Raw genomic sequence first — 14,201 nt, 5'->3', positions numbered from 1 at the left:
TTTTAATTATTTGCTTGTAATGACGGAGGAGGGCCCCTTGAACGAGCAAACTCTTTTTCAAGTGTGACCCCTGGGGATGGGGGAGGGGGGGGGGACACTGATATCGCTACGGCTTTAGGAATGTAACGGCTTAAACGTGTTCCTTTGGCAAACGATGGGAAATACGCAAGTAATTTAAATGTCCTTAAAAGACTCGCATATTGGACACTGTAAGAAATTGATTCATAACGTGTTTGGAGAGTCGCGTGTTTGTTACTACGCTGAAAGTGGAGCACGTGGATCAGAGCAGAAATGAACAGCAGACGTCGTTTGCAAGCGGGCTCGGGAAGGACATTCCTAGCAGCGGTGATGGTCAGTGGAGATGATGGGATGACATCAGCTCATGGAATGTTGCATTCAAAGACCATGAGAGGCGGTGAGGATAACTTGGGGAGGCCTTCATCTAGCAGTGGACAGATCACTGCGAATTATGATGACGACGAATGTGTTTATAATAAGGCTTTTTCTTTATCCAACAAAGCCTGAGTGTTTAGAAGCTTTCTGGGAGGGTCCTGCAATCAAAATGTTTGACACATTATTTCATAAGTTGTGCGTCTGAAGTTCGTATTTAGTTTCATACTTTCAAGTTTCTCCGAAGTCGTCAAATCTTCTCCACAATTTCCCCGTTTGTATTTCCAGACAGACGTAACCGAATCCTTGCCCCGTATCGAAACACTTCAAATCTTGGCAGGAAGTTGCTGGCACATTGCCAGCGAGGTAAGGGCACCACGGGAGCGGTGTGAGAAGATTGTGTGGGGGGGGGGGGTGACGTGAGCACCGCGAACTCCTCCACACACCATCAGCTCTGCCCGCCCCCCCCCCCGTCTCAATCGTTCGTTCTACCTCTACTCAGAACGCTGACGTGGTCACCTCATGGCTCCAGCCAAGGGCCCTCCAAGCCAGACTGACATCAAAGCGCGGCTTTAAAGTCGGCGTTTTCTGGGTTCCTGTGATTTTTGCCACGAATGTCGAAAACGCTTAAAGGCCAAACCATGAGGTAGTTTAATATAATTGAACAATCACCATCGCACAGAGCACCCGAATGTAAATCACTCTTTATTTTCAGTGTAATTTTTTTTTACATTCCGATGTACTATATCATTACAGCTATACAATACTGGCAATTACCGTAGTCTTGTGATGTTTGACATCGTTGCATTGTGGAATTACTTTGAGGGCAATATAATAATCACAGCCCATTGTCGATGCATTGCTGGATGAGATGCCTCCCCTCGGCGTGCGGGTTGTCTGACCATACTTCACCACACTGGTCAGCGTAGCCAGTCGAGGTATCACTCGCCACTCGTGTTAGAGACGGGGCCCCCTGCTCAATTCATGGCGCAGTGTGCAAACCGCCGTGCCACCACTCCCCTACGACTGTGATTGCCAGAGCCATAGAAAGCCCCCCACCACTGCAAACGCGGGCTGCGTGTACGCGATCATGGTGCGGGCATTGTGGTATATACAGTAAAACCTTGGATTGCGAGCAGAATTCGTTCCCGAAACGTGTTTGTAATCAAAAGCACTCGAATATCAGTTGTGATCACGTGACGCTCGGCAGACAAAGCGTAGACGTACTACAGTACTCGTGTTGCAAGACCTCGCTCGTTTATCAAATTACAATTTTTTTTTAATTGCTCGTCTTGAAAAACACTCGCAGACCAAGTTACTCGCAATCCAAGGTTTTACTGTAATATACAACATTCTGTGGACAAGTATCCTGTGCGGGGAGGGTTGTGGGAAGGGGGGGGGGTGGCGATAGGGGACAGCGGGGGGGGGGTTAGTAGTTAGGGGGCATCCTCGGAGGGGTCCCCTCGAGCAGTGGGTACGTCACGCGAGCTGCCTCTGTCCCAATTGTGAGCAGTGACCTCCGCCCCTTGAGGTTCAGACGCAGCCCTCGGTTGTTGCTGTCGCGGTCATTTAGGAAGCACGGCCCCGAAGCGTTAAGCCTTCGCTTATTTGACCTCCAAAGTCTGGGAGAGTTCATGACTAGCGCGGCTACGACAGGAGATCGATGGTGTGTGTGTGTATATGCGGATTGTTAATAACATTTAAAACTGAATGCACTGGGCGACTTTCAGTAGCAGCCTCTGCAACTCGCACGTACATTGATCAGTGGTTGGGGATACAGTTGGCAAAGCGAGCCGCATATCTGAGCTTTTAAAAAATTGCTTTCATTCGCACACAGATGGCCTTATTCAGGCAGGGGGGGGGGGTAGCAGCTGATGGTGGTGCCCTCCCCAGCTCAAATCCTATTACACGAAGCCTCCCTGAGTTAATAAGATGATTGCCGGTTGCGTTAAACTGAGACCCACCGTTTGGGCGGAATGCTCTTGCTAATACCATCTGGCAACGCCTGAACTTTTGCTCGCGAGATGCAGAAGGTCTGAAACCCGTAACAGAGTTTTGCCGGGCTTCAGGAAAGTGCTGTTGGATATATTTGGGCTGGAAAGCCAATCGGCCGATGAACGGAGACATACACTGTACGTTATTCACGTGGAGGCAGTGTCAGAGGGACAAGGGTCTGTTTCTGTACCTTATATAACACCCAGGTCGGGTAAACGTCTCAACACCTCATCAATTCCATAAGAAAATGTTACTGATGCTGCGTTGGTAGCGGTGCCACAAACACAATGATCAACAACAACAACAACAAACCCAACACGCTCGTGACCAACACCGTTACCTTAAAGGAAAATACAAATATATAATCGGCGACGTTTCGGGCAGTGAGCCCTTCATCACAGCGCATGGCAGTCCCGAATACAAGTGTCTGTCCTCGAAGGCTCGGACGCATTGGCAGCGCGAGCTGGATCGTAACTCACACGCCTGGCCATGTCGGGGCAGCCGATATCATCATCAAGTTGCTGGTGTTGCCGCCGTGGACGGTGAGATTGTTCCATCGACTTCAGACAACTTCCATTTCCACCCCCCCAAGAGTGAACACGTGGACTTGAGTGCTTCATAGACATGACGTGCGCTGTCCCATACTGATGAAATGCATCTGTGCGGCTGTATGTTGAACTTCTTTCGCAGCCTGTGTAAGCCAGCCGTGCGAATCCACTGCACGCACTCACGCCTCATTGTTGACATGTGAACATGTGCGGTGATTTCTCGATCCACTGCTCGATGATAGCATCATCTTTGTGGGGTGGTGGTTTATTTTGACCATACTTCACCACACTGGTCAGCGCGGGCTGATCAAGGCGAGCACGCACGGCAGCTGGGAGCATAGACGGACAGTACAACAATTGATGTCGCTGCCACTGCTCCTCTTCAACACACAACGTAGCAACAAGCAGCCTATAGCACCTGGGTTGATGCACGCTAGTTGCAGGGACCTTGCTACTTTTAGCCCTTGCTACGCAGCATCAGCATCACCTCCATAATCATAAACTTCATCATAATGTCCTTTAATATTCATCTCCATGGTCATCTTAATCAGCATCTCAATCATCCTCATCTGTATAATTATCATTGCCATCATCATCATAATCAGCATCTCAATCATCCGCATCTGTATAATTCTCATTTCCATCATGATCATAATCAGCATCTCAATCATCCTCATCTGTATGATTCTCATTGCCATCATCATCATAATCAGCATTTCAATCATCCTCATCTGTATAATTCTCATTTCCATCATCATCATAATCAGCATCTCAATCATCCTCATCTGTATAATTCTCATTTCCATCATCATCATAATCAGCATCTCAATCATCCTCATCTGTATAATTCTCATTTCCATCATCATCAGCATCATCATCATCAGTCGGCGCTTCGTGCGCACCCGCAGGGTCCCGCCTCCCGTTGCTCCGCGCCCACTCCTCCTCCTCCCCCCACCCACCTTCCTATTCCTCCTTCTCCTCCTCTCCTCCTTCTACCCCCCCACCGGCCTCCCTTCTCCCCCAGCTCTCTCTCTCTCTTCCCCTCTCCCCGCACACCCCTCACACCGTCCCGCCACGTCCAGCCAGGACCGCCTCTGCGCTTGCCGCTACCTCCACCGTTCCTCCGGCATCTCATCATCACCACCAGTCCACCACCATCACCACCACCACCATCATCATATTTCCGAAGGTCGCGATGTCCCCCTCCTGCAGGTCGCCCCGCGGAGCTGCAGCTCTGTCTCCCGTCGCGCCGAAGACGCCGCCGCTGCCGCTGCTGGTGATGATGATGATGGTGGTGGTGCTGGCCTTGGCTACGGTGGCTGCCTCCGCAGGCTCCGACGCTTCGCCGAGGGCGGCTGCCCGCGGCGTGAGCCTCCCGTTCGTCTTCGACCCTCGGGCGCGCTGCGAGCCGCCGTGCCGCCACCACGGCCTCTGCATTCGTAACGACACGTGCTTCTGTGGCAAGGGCTTCGAGGGCGAGCGCTGCCAGTTCGGTAGGGACCACACAGCACCCTCCAGCACTACCAGCGAGAGATACCAGCACCACCCAGCACTACCAGCACTACCAGCTAGAGATACCAGCACCACCCAGCACTACCAGCTAGAGATACCAGCACCCACCTGTACTACCAGCACTACCAGCACTACCAGCTAGAGATACCAGCACCACCCAGCACCCACCTGCACTACCAGCTAGAGATACCAGCACCCTCCAGCACTACCAGCACTACCAGCTAGAGATACCAGCACCACCCAGCACCCACCTGCACTACCAGCTAGAGATACCAGCACCCTCCAGCACTACCAGCACTACCAGCTAGAGATACCAGCACCCACCTGCACTACCAGCTAGAGATACCAGCACCCTCCAGCACTACCAGCACTACCAGCTAGAGATACCAGCACCACCCAGCACTACCAGTTAGAGATACCAGCACCACCCAGCACTACCAGCTAGAGATACCAGCACCACCCAGCACTAGCATCACCACCCTCGTCATCAGCACCACCACCCTCGTCATCAGCACCACCACCCTCGTCATCACCACCACCACCCTCGTCATCAGCACCACCACCACCCTCGTCATCAGCACCACCACCATCCTCATCAGCACCACCACCACCCTCGTCATCAGCACCACCACCACCCTCATCAGCAGCACCACCACCCTCATCATCAGCATCACCACCACCATCCTCATCAGCAGCACCACCACCCTCGTCATCAGCACCACCACCATCCTCATCAGCAGCACAACCACCCTCGTCATCAGCACCACCACCACCCTCATCAGCAGCACCACCACCCTCGTCATCAGCATCACCACCACCCTCGTCATCAGCATCACCACCCTCATCATCAGCATCACCACCCTCGTCATCAGCACCACCACCCTCGTCATCAGCATCACCACCCTCATCATCAGCATCACCACCCTCGTCATCAGCACCACCACCCTCGTCATCAGCACCACCACCACCCTCGTCATCAGCATCACCACCATCCTCATCAGCAGCACCACCACCCTCGTCATCAGCACCACCACCACCCTCATCAGCAGCACCACCACCCTTTGTCATCAGCACCACCACCACCCTCGTCATCAGCATCACCACCATCCTCATCAGCATCACCACCACCCTCGTCATCAGCATCACCACCCTCATCATCAGCATCACCACCCTCGTCATCAGCACCACCATCCTCATCAGCATCACCACCACCATCCTCATCAGCATCACCACCACCATCCTCATCAGCATCACCACCATCATCCTCATCAGCATCACCACCACCCTCGTCATCAGCATCACCACCCTCGTCATCAGCAGTATCACCACCCCCATCAGCAGCAGCATCACAAGCGAGCGGCATAATTCGCTGCACAGGAGGCACAACAAACCGATTCCCGAGCGTGCTAAAGGGTTCACTCTTAACAGCTGTTCCACGCGTGCCTTTGTGTGGACAATGCGAGGCTAAAGGGTGGTGAGAGTAATATTACAGACATACTACTTGTGAATGTATTGCTCGTTTCTACAGAATTTAACTTTAGTTTTAGGTAAAAGAAAACCTTCTTTGAATGTGTGCAATTACAGTGCAAGTTGTACACGTCTGTGTTTTAAGCTCACGATGGGAACGTTTTCGGTTAAGAGACCTGGTTGGAGGGCAGCTTGTTCATACATTTGTCTCGCCATGGGAATGTGGAATTTCCACCGCAGGCTCAGGGCTGCAAACTCGTTGTTTGAACGGGGATAACATCTGCGGTACCCTTGCCACGTGCGATGTGTATTCGTCAGTGGCTTAGCCAGCTCACTGCTCGGAGATTTGTCAAATCCCCAAAATGCGAAGCGTATGTAAAGTTAAATTGTAAAAAAAAAGAAATTGCGTTTAAGCAATGACAGTCTCCCAGAGCTCCCTTACCAAGCGGATAATCCATCGGCAATTGAGTTAGTGCCCAGTGTATTGGCAGGGACATTGATTCATCGAGAGCTACCCATTCAGATGACTCAAGCCGCCTCCTATTCGCTGGTTTTTTTTGTGGGTTTTTTTTTCTTCCGGCGTCAATCAACGAGCAAAATGTGTGATCCCAAGTCCCCGCCGCGACGTTCATCGCCGAGCTCACGCACCTCTCGACTCGGCCCTTCCCCGCTCTTCCGGTAGCAGCAAAGCAGCGGTTGGCAAGCGTGACGAATAAACACGGCAAAAACAACAACAGCAACAACATCAACAACACCCAAAGCCGTATTGAGCCTCCGCCAGAGTACTGTGCCACAATGTCGTCCCCGCACCCACCCACCACCCCACCGTGTGAGCAGCGCAGTGCTACCCCAAGTGCAAGAACAGCGGCCAGTGCCTCCGACCAGGGAAGTGTCGCTGCCTGCCCGGCTATGGAGGCCGCTACTGCCACAAGGGTGAGCTTGGGGGGGGGGGGTGGGGGGTTAGTGCCTCCTGGCTCCGTCGGTCACCTCCAGAGGTTTTTGCTGCTTTTTTGCTGTGTTTTCCTGGATTTTTCTGTTTGCGCACTTTAAGATGTTTTCTTGTTCATGTTTTAGTTTTTTGTTTGTTGCGGTTGCACCCGATTCAAGAGACGAATGGCTCACAGGGCTATACCAAATAAATGAAACTGAATAAACTGAAAGGTAGGGCTGAACGATGAATCGATTTCAAATCGAATTCGCAATTTGAAACAAACAATGCAATGAGCGAATGGCAAAGGCTGCGATTATTTTGCGATTTCAAAAGTCCTATTACTTTCTTATTGGAATTGTTTTATTTTATTATGATTATAACTTTATTTATATAACTTAACAATTGCTATATGTTTGATTGTTCTATTCCAATTAAAACATTTTAATAAATACATGTTGTAAGCAGTTCATATCTTTCAAAGTTCTCATCCTTGCAATCACAAATCAAATCGCAATCGCAATATCTGTCGGAAAAATCGCAATTAGATATTTTCCCCAAAGCGTTCAGCCCTATCCCAGAGCCTTCTGGGGGCGTTTCTTGAAATGAGAAGACGCTCTGTCGTTATAATCAGCTGCGGTCAATCCACCGCTGCACGAATGCCCCCCCCCCCACCTTTCACGAGCCGGCGATATTGAACGTCTCGCGCCTGCACGCCGGCTTTCTCGATTGAAAACTCAGTTATTTAGAGCCAATTTTTGTGCTTTCGTTTTCTGTCCTTCCCCCGCACTCCAATTTGCACGGTTGGCTACACCTACGGTGCGAAAGAAGTTCAACGCACGAACACGTACGAGCTGATGTCATCCTCTCTGACGCATCCCATCCCTTGACTGCCACTCCACATTGACTCTTGACCATCAGCCACGCTGCTCTGCGCGGGCCAAGGAGCCGAGACGCCACGCGGCCATGGGCCCTGCCCTGGGCCCCTTCTCTTGTGTTAGCAATTCACTCGCTTGGTGTTAGCAATTCACTCGTGTGGTGTTAGCAATTCACTTGCTTCGTTTTCCGCCGGACAAATATCTGAAGTCGCGACCCAGGTGCGAAGACCCGCACCTCAGGGTTTGTCTCTCTTCTGCGTGTGCAGCCGTCTGCGACGGCGGCTGTCTGAACGGCGGCGAGTGTGTGCCCGTGCATGCCAGCGTGAAGTGCTCCTGCAAGTCTGGCTGGGCCGGCCCTCGCTGCCAGGACGGTGAGTGAGCCGCAATCACCACAGCCGTGGCGGCCGTCATCATCTCCCGACAGAAAAAAAACGCACCGCCCGCCATCAACCTCCCCGCCAGCAGCCACCGACGGCTCAACCACACTCAGTCAGTCTTAACTAGCGACACTCAACCACACTCAGGCAGCTTCCTGTCTTAACTAGCGACACTCAACCACACTCAGCCAACGACCTGGCTTAACTAGCGACACTCAACCACACTCAGGCAGCTTCCTGTCTTAACTAGCGACACTCCACCACACTCAGCCAACGACCTGTCTTAACTAGCGACACTCAACCACACTCAGCCACCCAGTAACACTCACCCACCTGCATTCATCTTCCCGTATTTTAGTGCGTGTGTTTAGTTTGTTGCTCTGCCCCCCCTCGCCGCCCGCACATACGATTGGCACGGTTGGCTACATACGGTGCGAAAGAAGTTCTATAAACAAACGTACAACTCGTTCAAACAGCAATACTGCCAGACCCATCACTCGCCCGTCTACAAGCAGACACATCCACCCACCACCATCTACCCGCAGCAAACGGATTGCGGTGCTTGATCATTTTGAACGTTTTCCATGAGGTCTTTTTTTGGGTTAGATCGGGTAAATAAATAAATGAACGCGATCGCGTAAATAAATAAAAGTACGCGATCGCGTAAATAAATAAATGTTCGCGATCACGTAAATAAATACATTTATAAATAAATAATTTTACACGATCTAACCCACAAAAATAGCTCCTATGGATGATATTGGTGTTAAAATGTTGAATATTTGCTTGCTTGAGCACAAGGGTAAGCTTTCGTTGGTGGCCTTCTGTAATTCCTCATGCATATCGATTCTGCACAAATGTGTCCGATTATAATATTTAAATACGACGGTCCTTTTTTTTACTTGCACTGATTTTTTTTTTTAGTGCAATGAGGGTCTCAGCGAGGTTATCTACCACAGCCCCTGTGTCACTGTCGTCTTGTTGCTGGCCCTCGTGTATCTTGGTGGGTCTCGAGGAGCTTTGTGTCACTCTTCTGCTGCCCCCATCTAGCCGTGTGCCCACAGGGCTGCCGCAACGGTGGCAACTGCGTGACCCCGGGCATCTGCAGCTGCCCCCGGGGCTGGGAGGGAGGCGCGTGCCACATAGGTGAGGGCGGCGCGTGTGGCTAAGGCGGCGGGGTGCGCTGCGTTCGATATGCACCGTAGCTTGTACTCATCCCCAGCGCATTCTACGACATCGTTATTCATCGTGGGACCTCCTTTCCCAGTACCAAAATATAAGAATAGGTTTTCCCATTTTTTCTGGCAACAAAACAGCTGCGTTAAGATGTCAAAACACCAAACTGAAATCTTTTTACAAGGAATCATGTCTGCATTAACCACAATACTTGTGGTCAGAATGCGAACAAACAACATACTCTGATAATATATGCATTGTCTTTGAAACTGATTGGTCCACACCAGCGACAGCTTTATTTCGAGCTTAGTTGAGACCAAGAGACAGCTTTCTTTGGAGCCTAATGGAGACTCGGCTCGAAAGAAAGCTGTCTCTGGTGTGGACCAATCAGTTTCAAAGACAATGCATAGAGTATTTTTGTTTGCATTCTGACCACAAGCATTGTGCTTAATGCAAACATGATTCCTTGTAAAAGGTTTCAGTTTGGTGTTTTAACATCTTAACACGGCTGTTTTGTTGCCAGAAAATAGTGGAGAACCTATTCTCAACATTCTACTCGTTTTGCTCCATGTGGCCGGCCTGGTGTCTTGACGCGTCCGCCCCTCTCTGTTGCCGGCTTGTGTGTAACCCCCCCCCCTCCCCCAGCTGTTTGCGGCAAACCGTGCCGCAACGGAGGCAAGTGCGTGGCTCCGGGAAAGTGCCGTTGCCGCTCGCCCCACGCCGGCCCACAGTGCGCCGACCGGCTCAAGGTGTGAGAAGCCTGGAGGGACCCCCCCCCCCCCCATGGGCCCACGTCCTCTGCAAGTCCCCAGGGTGCTTCAGTGATCACGTGACGACAATGAGTGGTTGTGCATTAAAAACGACGACCGTGCTCTCAGTTGACCGGACTTGCATCGGCTTGCCCACCGGAGCCCCCCCTCCACCCCGCTCTCTCCACAACTATACCACCAGCGTCCAACTCACGCAGCCACCACAGCACACACCATTCACCGCTCTCGTGCTGGTCTGATAGCCCGTCTCTGGGCTCACCATTTGGGGCAACAGTTCTACACGATGAAAAGCCATTAGCAGGCTTTTTTTTTTAATGCCCCTGTTTTCTTGGGAAATAAATGCACCGCACGCACCGGAGCTGTCCGATGTTCCATCAACGGTCTGCACTTCCCGTTTATGGCAAAGACATCAAGGTCCCACGCGCATGCATACTGGCTATGCATCGACGTCCACAGACGCACGGCAGTGGTACATGCCGGTACATCTTCAAGTGTGCAACTTAAACATGTAAGCAGCTGTGGAGGTGTTTGTGTGTGTGCACACGTGTGCACAGAATCAATGCAATCACGACATGCCTACCTTCACCTACTCCACGAGTACTTTATTAAATTACAGATACCAGTGAAGAAAACCATACCTGTGTTGCTTTATTTTATATCTTACAGAATATACAGTTTTTTTTCAAAGTTTCTTGTGTTTGTGTTTAAGTTTGGTAAAAACATAGCATTGCCGCGGTTACATGAAGTGTGTCGTCTCCATTTAAGCAGTTTTAAGATATTCCAGACAATATCTCTTGAAGTTATGTACAATTCCCTTTGTACAACACAGAGTACTTGTTAAGAAAGCTTAACAATAACTTATATTGTTCTGGTATTCAGTGGCAGCAGGCGTTCTAAAGAGAAAAACAAACATTGATTCCTATGCCACAGTCGGTGACGTACCGGCTAAGATGTCTTGCATGTAAAAATGTTCCCTGTGAAAATAAATACGTGAAAAATTGTCCTACCAAACTAACAACTCTTGTAAAAAAAAAAACACGTGGGAAACGCCTAGGGGAGGGTTTCAAAGCCTCTTGGTCTGCTTGCGGAGGTAGATGTGACCAGACCGACACCCACACCCAGTAAGCCACTCCACCACATACAAAGGGTTAGGCCAAAGTACAAACACAATTTTTAAAAATACAACTTACAAAAAGCCAAGGACCCTGCAGAAACCAACCGCAGTTGGTGTGTGCAGATCATCGGAGTGCCCCCCCCCCCCATGTGAATGAGCACCGTAGCCTCGCTTGATTGCAGATCCTTCTTCTCAACAAGTCCTGCTGTTTCGGCAGGTGATTTTGGCACGCACGTGCTCCTCTTCATTCACTTCCCCTGCTTCGCCGCTAACTGCAAAACAAACAAGTCCTCTGTAGACCCGTGGGAGGGGGGGCGAGGGTCTCTTCAGAGATTTCGTTTTGGTTTTTTGGAAACAACAAATGTCATGAGCAGGTGGGGGCCCACCAGACCTTTGGTCCAGCTCCTCTCAGATGTAGAGCGGGGGAGCGGGCAGAAGCCTGTTGTGTGGGCACCATGACAATGGTCATACACCGCGAGGGAGAGTGAACTTGGCTGGGCCAAAGAGACACTTGGATGGTGCAGGGCCCATCCCAGCAGGCCCCCTCGCGTCAGCCCGGGGTCAAAATAGTGACGACTGTGGGAAGCCGATGCTGAATCGGAGCATGCAGCAGACTGCCTCTCAGGGCCCCTATTGCCATGATTATTGACTCGCGTGAAGAGCAAAATAAACTGCGCTTTTAAACAAATTCATTTTGGTAATGTGCAGGAGCAGCCGTGTTGTTTTTGGAGTTCTCAAAATAATTCCTCCGCTCAGCTTGCGGCAATGATAGCGACTCACGTGGGCAGCGGGGACTCTCACCCGAACGATTTACATCCGAAACCAGCAGCCTGAAAAAAACCAGAACCATTCTCCCCAAATGAACGCTCAGCAATAAAGGGTTTCAACGGCCGCGGGCGAGGCGGCGTCGTCGTCGTTCCCTTACCCTGCGGCCGCACGCGAACCCGGAGAAGCCCGGCCGGCAGGAGCACGCGTTGGGAGCGGTGCAGCGGCCGCCGAACTTGCACGTCTGCTGGCACACGGCTGGGCGGCGACAGCGGGGGAGCAAAGAGGCACAACGAACAACCCCGGCTCACTCGGCATCTCGGACACGGAATACGCGCACGCGCGCGCGCGCAAACCCGGTGGACCTCTTCTTGGTTCTTTCGGTAAAGTCACGTAGAATGGAAATAATAAAATAATAAAAATACAAAATAATAAAATAATAAAAATAAAACATAATAAAATAAATTCTAGTGAGAATTTATTTTATTATGTTTTATTTTTATTATTTTATTATTTCCATTCTACGTGACTTTACCGAAAGAACCACGAAGATGAATCCCTGCAGTCACGAAAGCTTTAAATCGAAAAATCCCAGTGAACCTCTTAGAAATAACGGCGCAAGCCACAAGCGCACGGGGGCACGAAGGGTTCTATCCCGCTGGTCTCGGCCACGTGGGTAGGACGGCGCTGCGATGGAGTTGTGCGCCTCGGTCCATGTCGCCAGTTCTGTGCAACTCCAGTGCCGCACGAACACATCCCCGTGTCATCGCTAACGGAGAGCACTGCGCGCGTAGATTTTTCACTTCGGCTGGAAAGTGGAACAATCTGGCCTAAATCTTGACTTAAAGCTTTCGTGACAGCAGGAATTGATATTCTTTGGGTCTTTCGGTAATGTCACGTCGATCGGTTCAAAGAAAATAACAACACAAGCGTTCTTCCCGGTGACGAACGCTTGTGTTGCGATCGAAACGTCGTAGTTTTTGGTAATTTTGTTGTTATTTTCTTTGAACCTATCTATGTGACTTTACCAAAAGACCCAAAGAATATGAATCTGGCCTAGTTCACATGAACCCAGGCGCGACAAGTTAATTTACAATCTTTATACTTTCGGGAGATTAGAACCCAGGAAACAATCTTTTTCTGAAAAGCTGCTGACTTGCACAGTCTTGCTAATATCCCAAAGCGTGTGATTAAATGCACACCCCCCAGGTACTTGCTCAACACAATCAAAACTTCAATTACCATTCATTGCACTGCGACAAACGCTCAAAGAGCCGCGTAATTACTCACGGTTTTGACAGTGCATGCCCTCCCATCCCTCGGGGCAATGACAGCTGTTGGGGCCGATGCACTCTCCACCGTTCTTACACTTCTGCAGGCACACGGCTGCAAAGGAGGCAGAGGGCAGCAACCACAACCAGCAGAGGCTTCCACCTCATCAGAGCCAAGAAGGGCCCAGCAACAGCGCCCGCATTATAAAGCGCGCGCAACCTGGCAATGTACGCGTCAGAGGGGACCTTTTTCAACCCTCCGAAGATGGAGCGATGAGATCGGCTCGTGTGCAGATTCTAGGTGTGGTCAATCTATATTTGAAGTTTTCGTGACTGCAGGGATGCATACTCTTTGGTTCTTTCGGTAAAGTCACGTCGTGATTTAAATTACTTTATTTTGTACCTACGCGACTTTACCGAAACAACCAAAGAGTTTAGGTGTGTTGTTACATTTCAGAGCCGTGAGAGATGGCCGACAGATTTGGGAGGCCTTCATCTGGTGGTGGATTAATCCTGGCACATGATTGATGCCTAGGCATGCAAAGATTCAGCCTCCCAGTCGTTCAAGAAATTGTCACAATTCCAGATCGTGATTCGATCTAAGATTCGCTTCCTCCTCGTCTTGTTTCTGTCATCTCCTTGGGTTCCTTTCTAATTTTCGCTTTCTCTCATTGGCACAGTTTTGTCCACTCCATCAGCCTCAATGTAACATTAGCATAATGTTTACTTACATACAATCTACATAATAGATTCTCATACCTACCATTTTATGCATGTGTAGTGACTGACTCGAAGACGCTACAGCTAACAGGCTGCCTGACGAGTTGAAGCCGGTGACGAGGACTCCGGCATCACGACGGGTTCCACTCCCAACCAACAGCCCCAACCTTCGCTCGGGGGGTCCCCCTTCTATCCACCTCGCGTGGCCCCCCTACGCCTTCGGCCACGCCCCCCTTCTAGAACTCACGAGAAGGTTCCCAGGCTTGACCACACGTCCCCTCTATCCCCCT

The 14,201-nt window shown here is 50.6% G+C and overlaps 2 protein-coding genes across 2 annotated transcripts in view; one reads left to right on the top strand and one right to left on the bottom strand.

Moving 5' to 3' along the window:
• Positions 1-3,946: 3,946 nt before the first annotated feature.
• Positions 3,947-11,052, top strand: LOC144726248 (uncharacterized). Its single transcript, XM_078604830.1, has 5 exons — positions 3,947-4,426; positions 6,750-6,845; positions 7,985-8,089; positions 9,146-9,241; positions 9,917-11,052. Exons 1-5 carry the CDS (start codon positions 4,129-4,131, stop codon positions 10,024-10,026), a joined length of 705 nt encoding a protein of 234 aa, XP_078460956.1. The 5' UTR covers positions 3,947-4,128; the 3' UTR covers positions 10,027-11,052.
• LOC144723108 (von Willebrand factor D and EGF domain-containing protein-like) overlaps positions 10,643-14,201 on the bottom strand; it is a 38,741-nt gene continuing 35,182 nt past the window's right edge. The window contains exons 30-32 of the mRNA XM_078601703.1: positions 13,211-13,306; positions 12,081-12,178; positions 10,643-11,427 (exon numbers count right to left, since the gene is read on the bottom strand). Coding sequence (XP_078457829.1) covers positions 11,404-11,427; positions 12,081-12,178; positions 13,211-13,306 — 218 coding nt within the window. The 3' untranslated portion in view covers positions 10,643-11,403. The remainder of the gene's footprint in view (positions 11,428-12,080; positions 12,179-13,210; positions 13,307-14,201) is intronic.

This window comes from Lampetra planeri, chromosome 1 (assembly GCF_965212315.1).
Source record: "Lampetra planeri chromosome 1, kcLamPlan1.2.h2, whole genome shotgun sequence".
NCBI lineage: Eukaryota > Metazoa > Chordata > Hyperoartia > Petromyzontiformes > Petromyzontidae > Lampetra > Lampetra planeri.
Note: the sequence above shows the minus strand (reverse complement) of the source record. Positions and strands in the feature narration are given on the sequence as shown.

Coding starts and splice junctions, on each gene's coding strand:
- LOC144726248 (XM_078604830.1), top strand. CDS start 4,129: ATGTCCCCCTCCTGCAGGTCGCCCCGCGGAGCTGCAGCTCTGTCTCCC. Junction 6,846..7,984: donor AGGCCGCTACTGCCACAAGG/GTGAGCTTGGGG, acceptor CTGCGTGTGCAG/CCGTCTGCGACGGCGGCTGT. Junction 9,242..9,916: donor GGGAGGCGCGTGCCACATAG/GTGAGGGCGGCG, acceptor CCCCTCCCCCAG/CTGTTTGCGGCAAACCGTGC.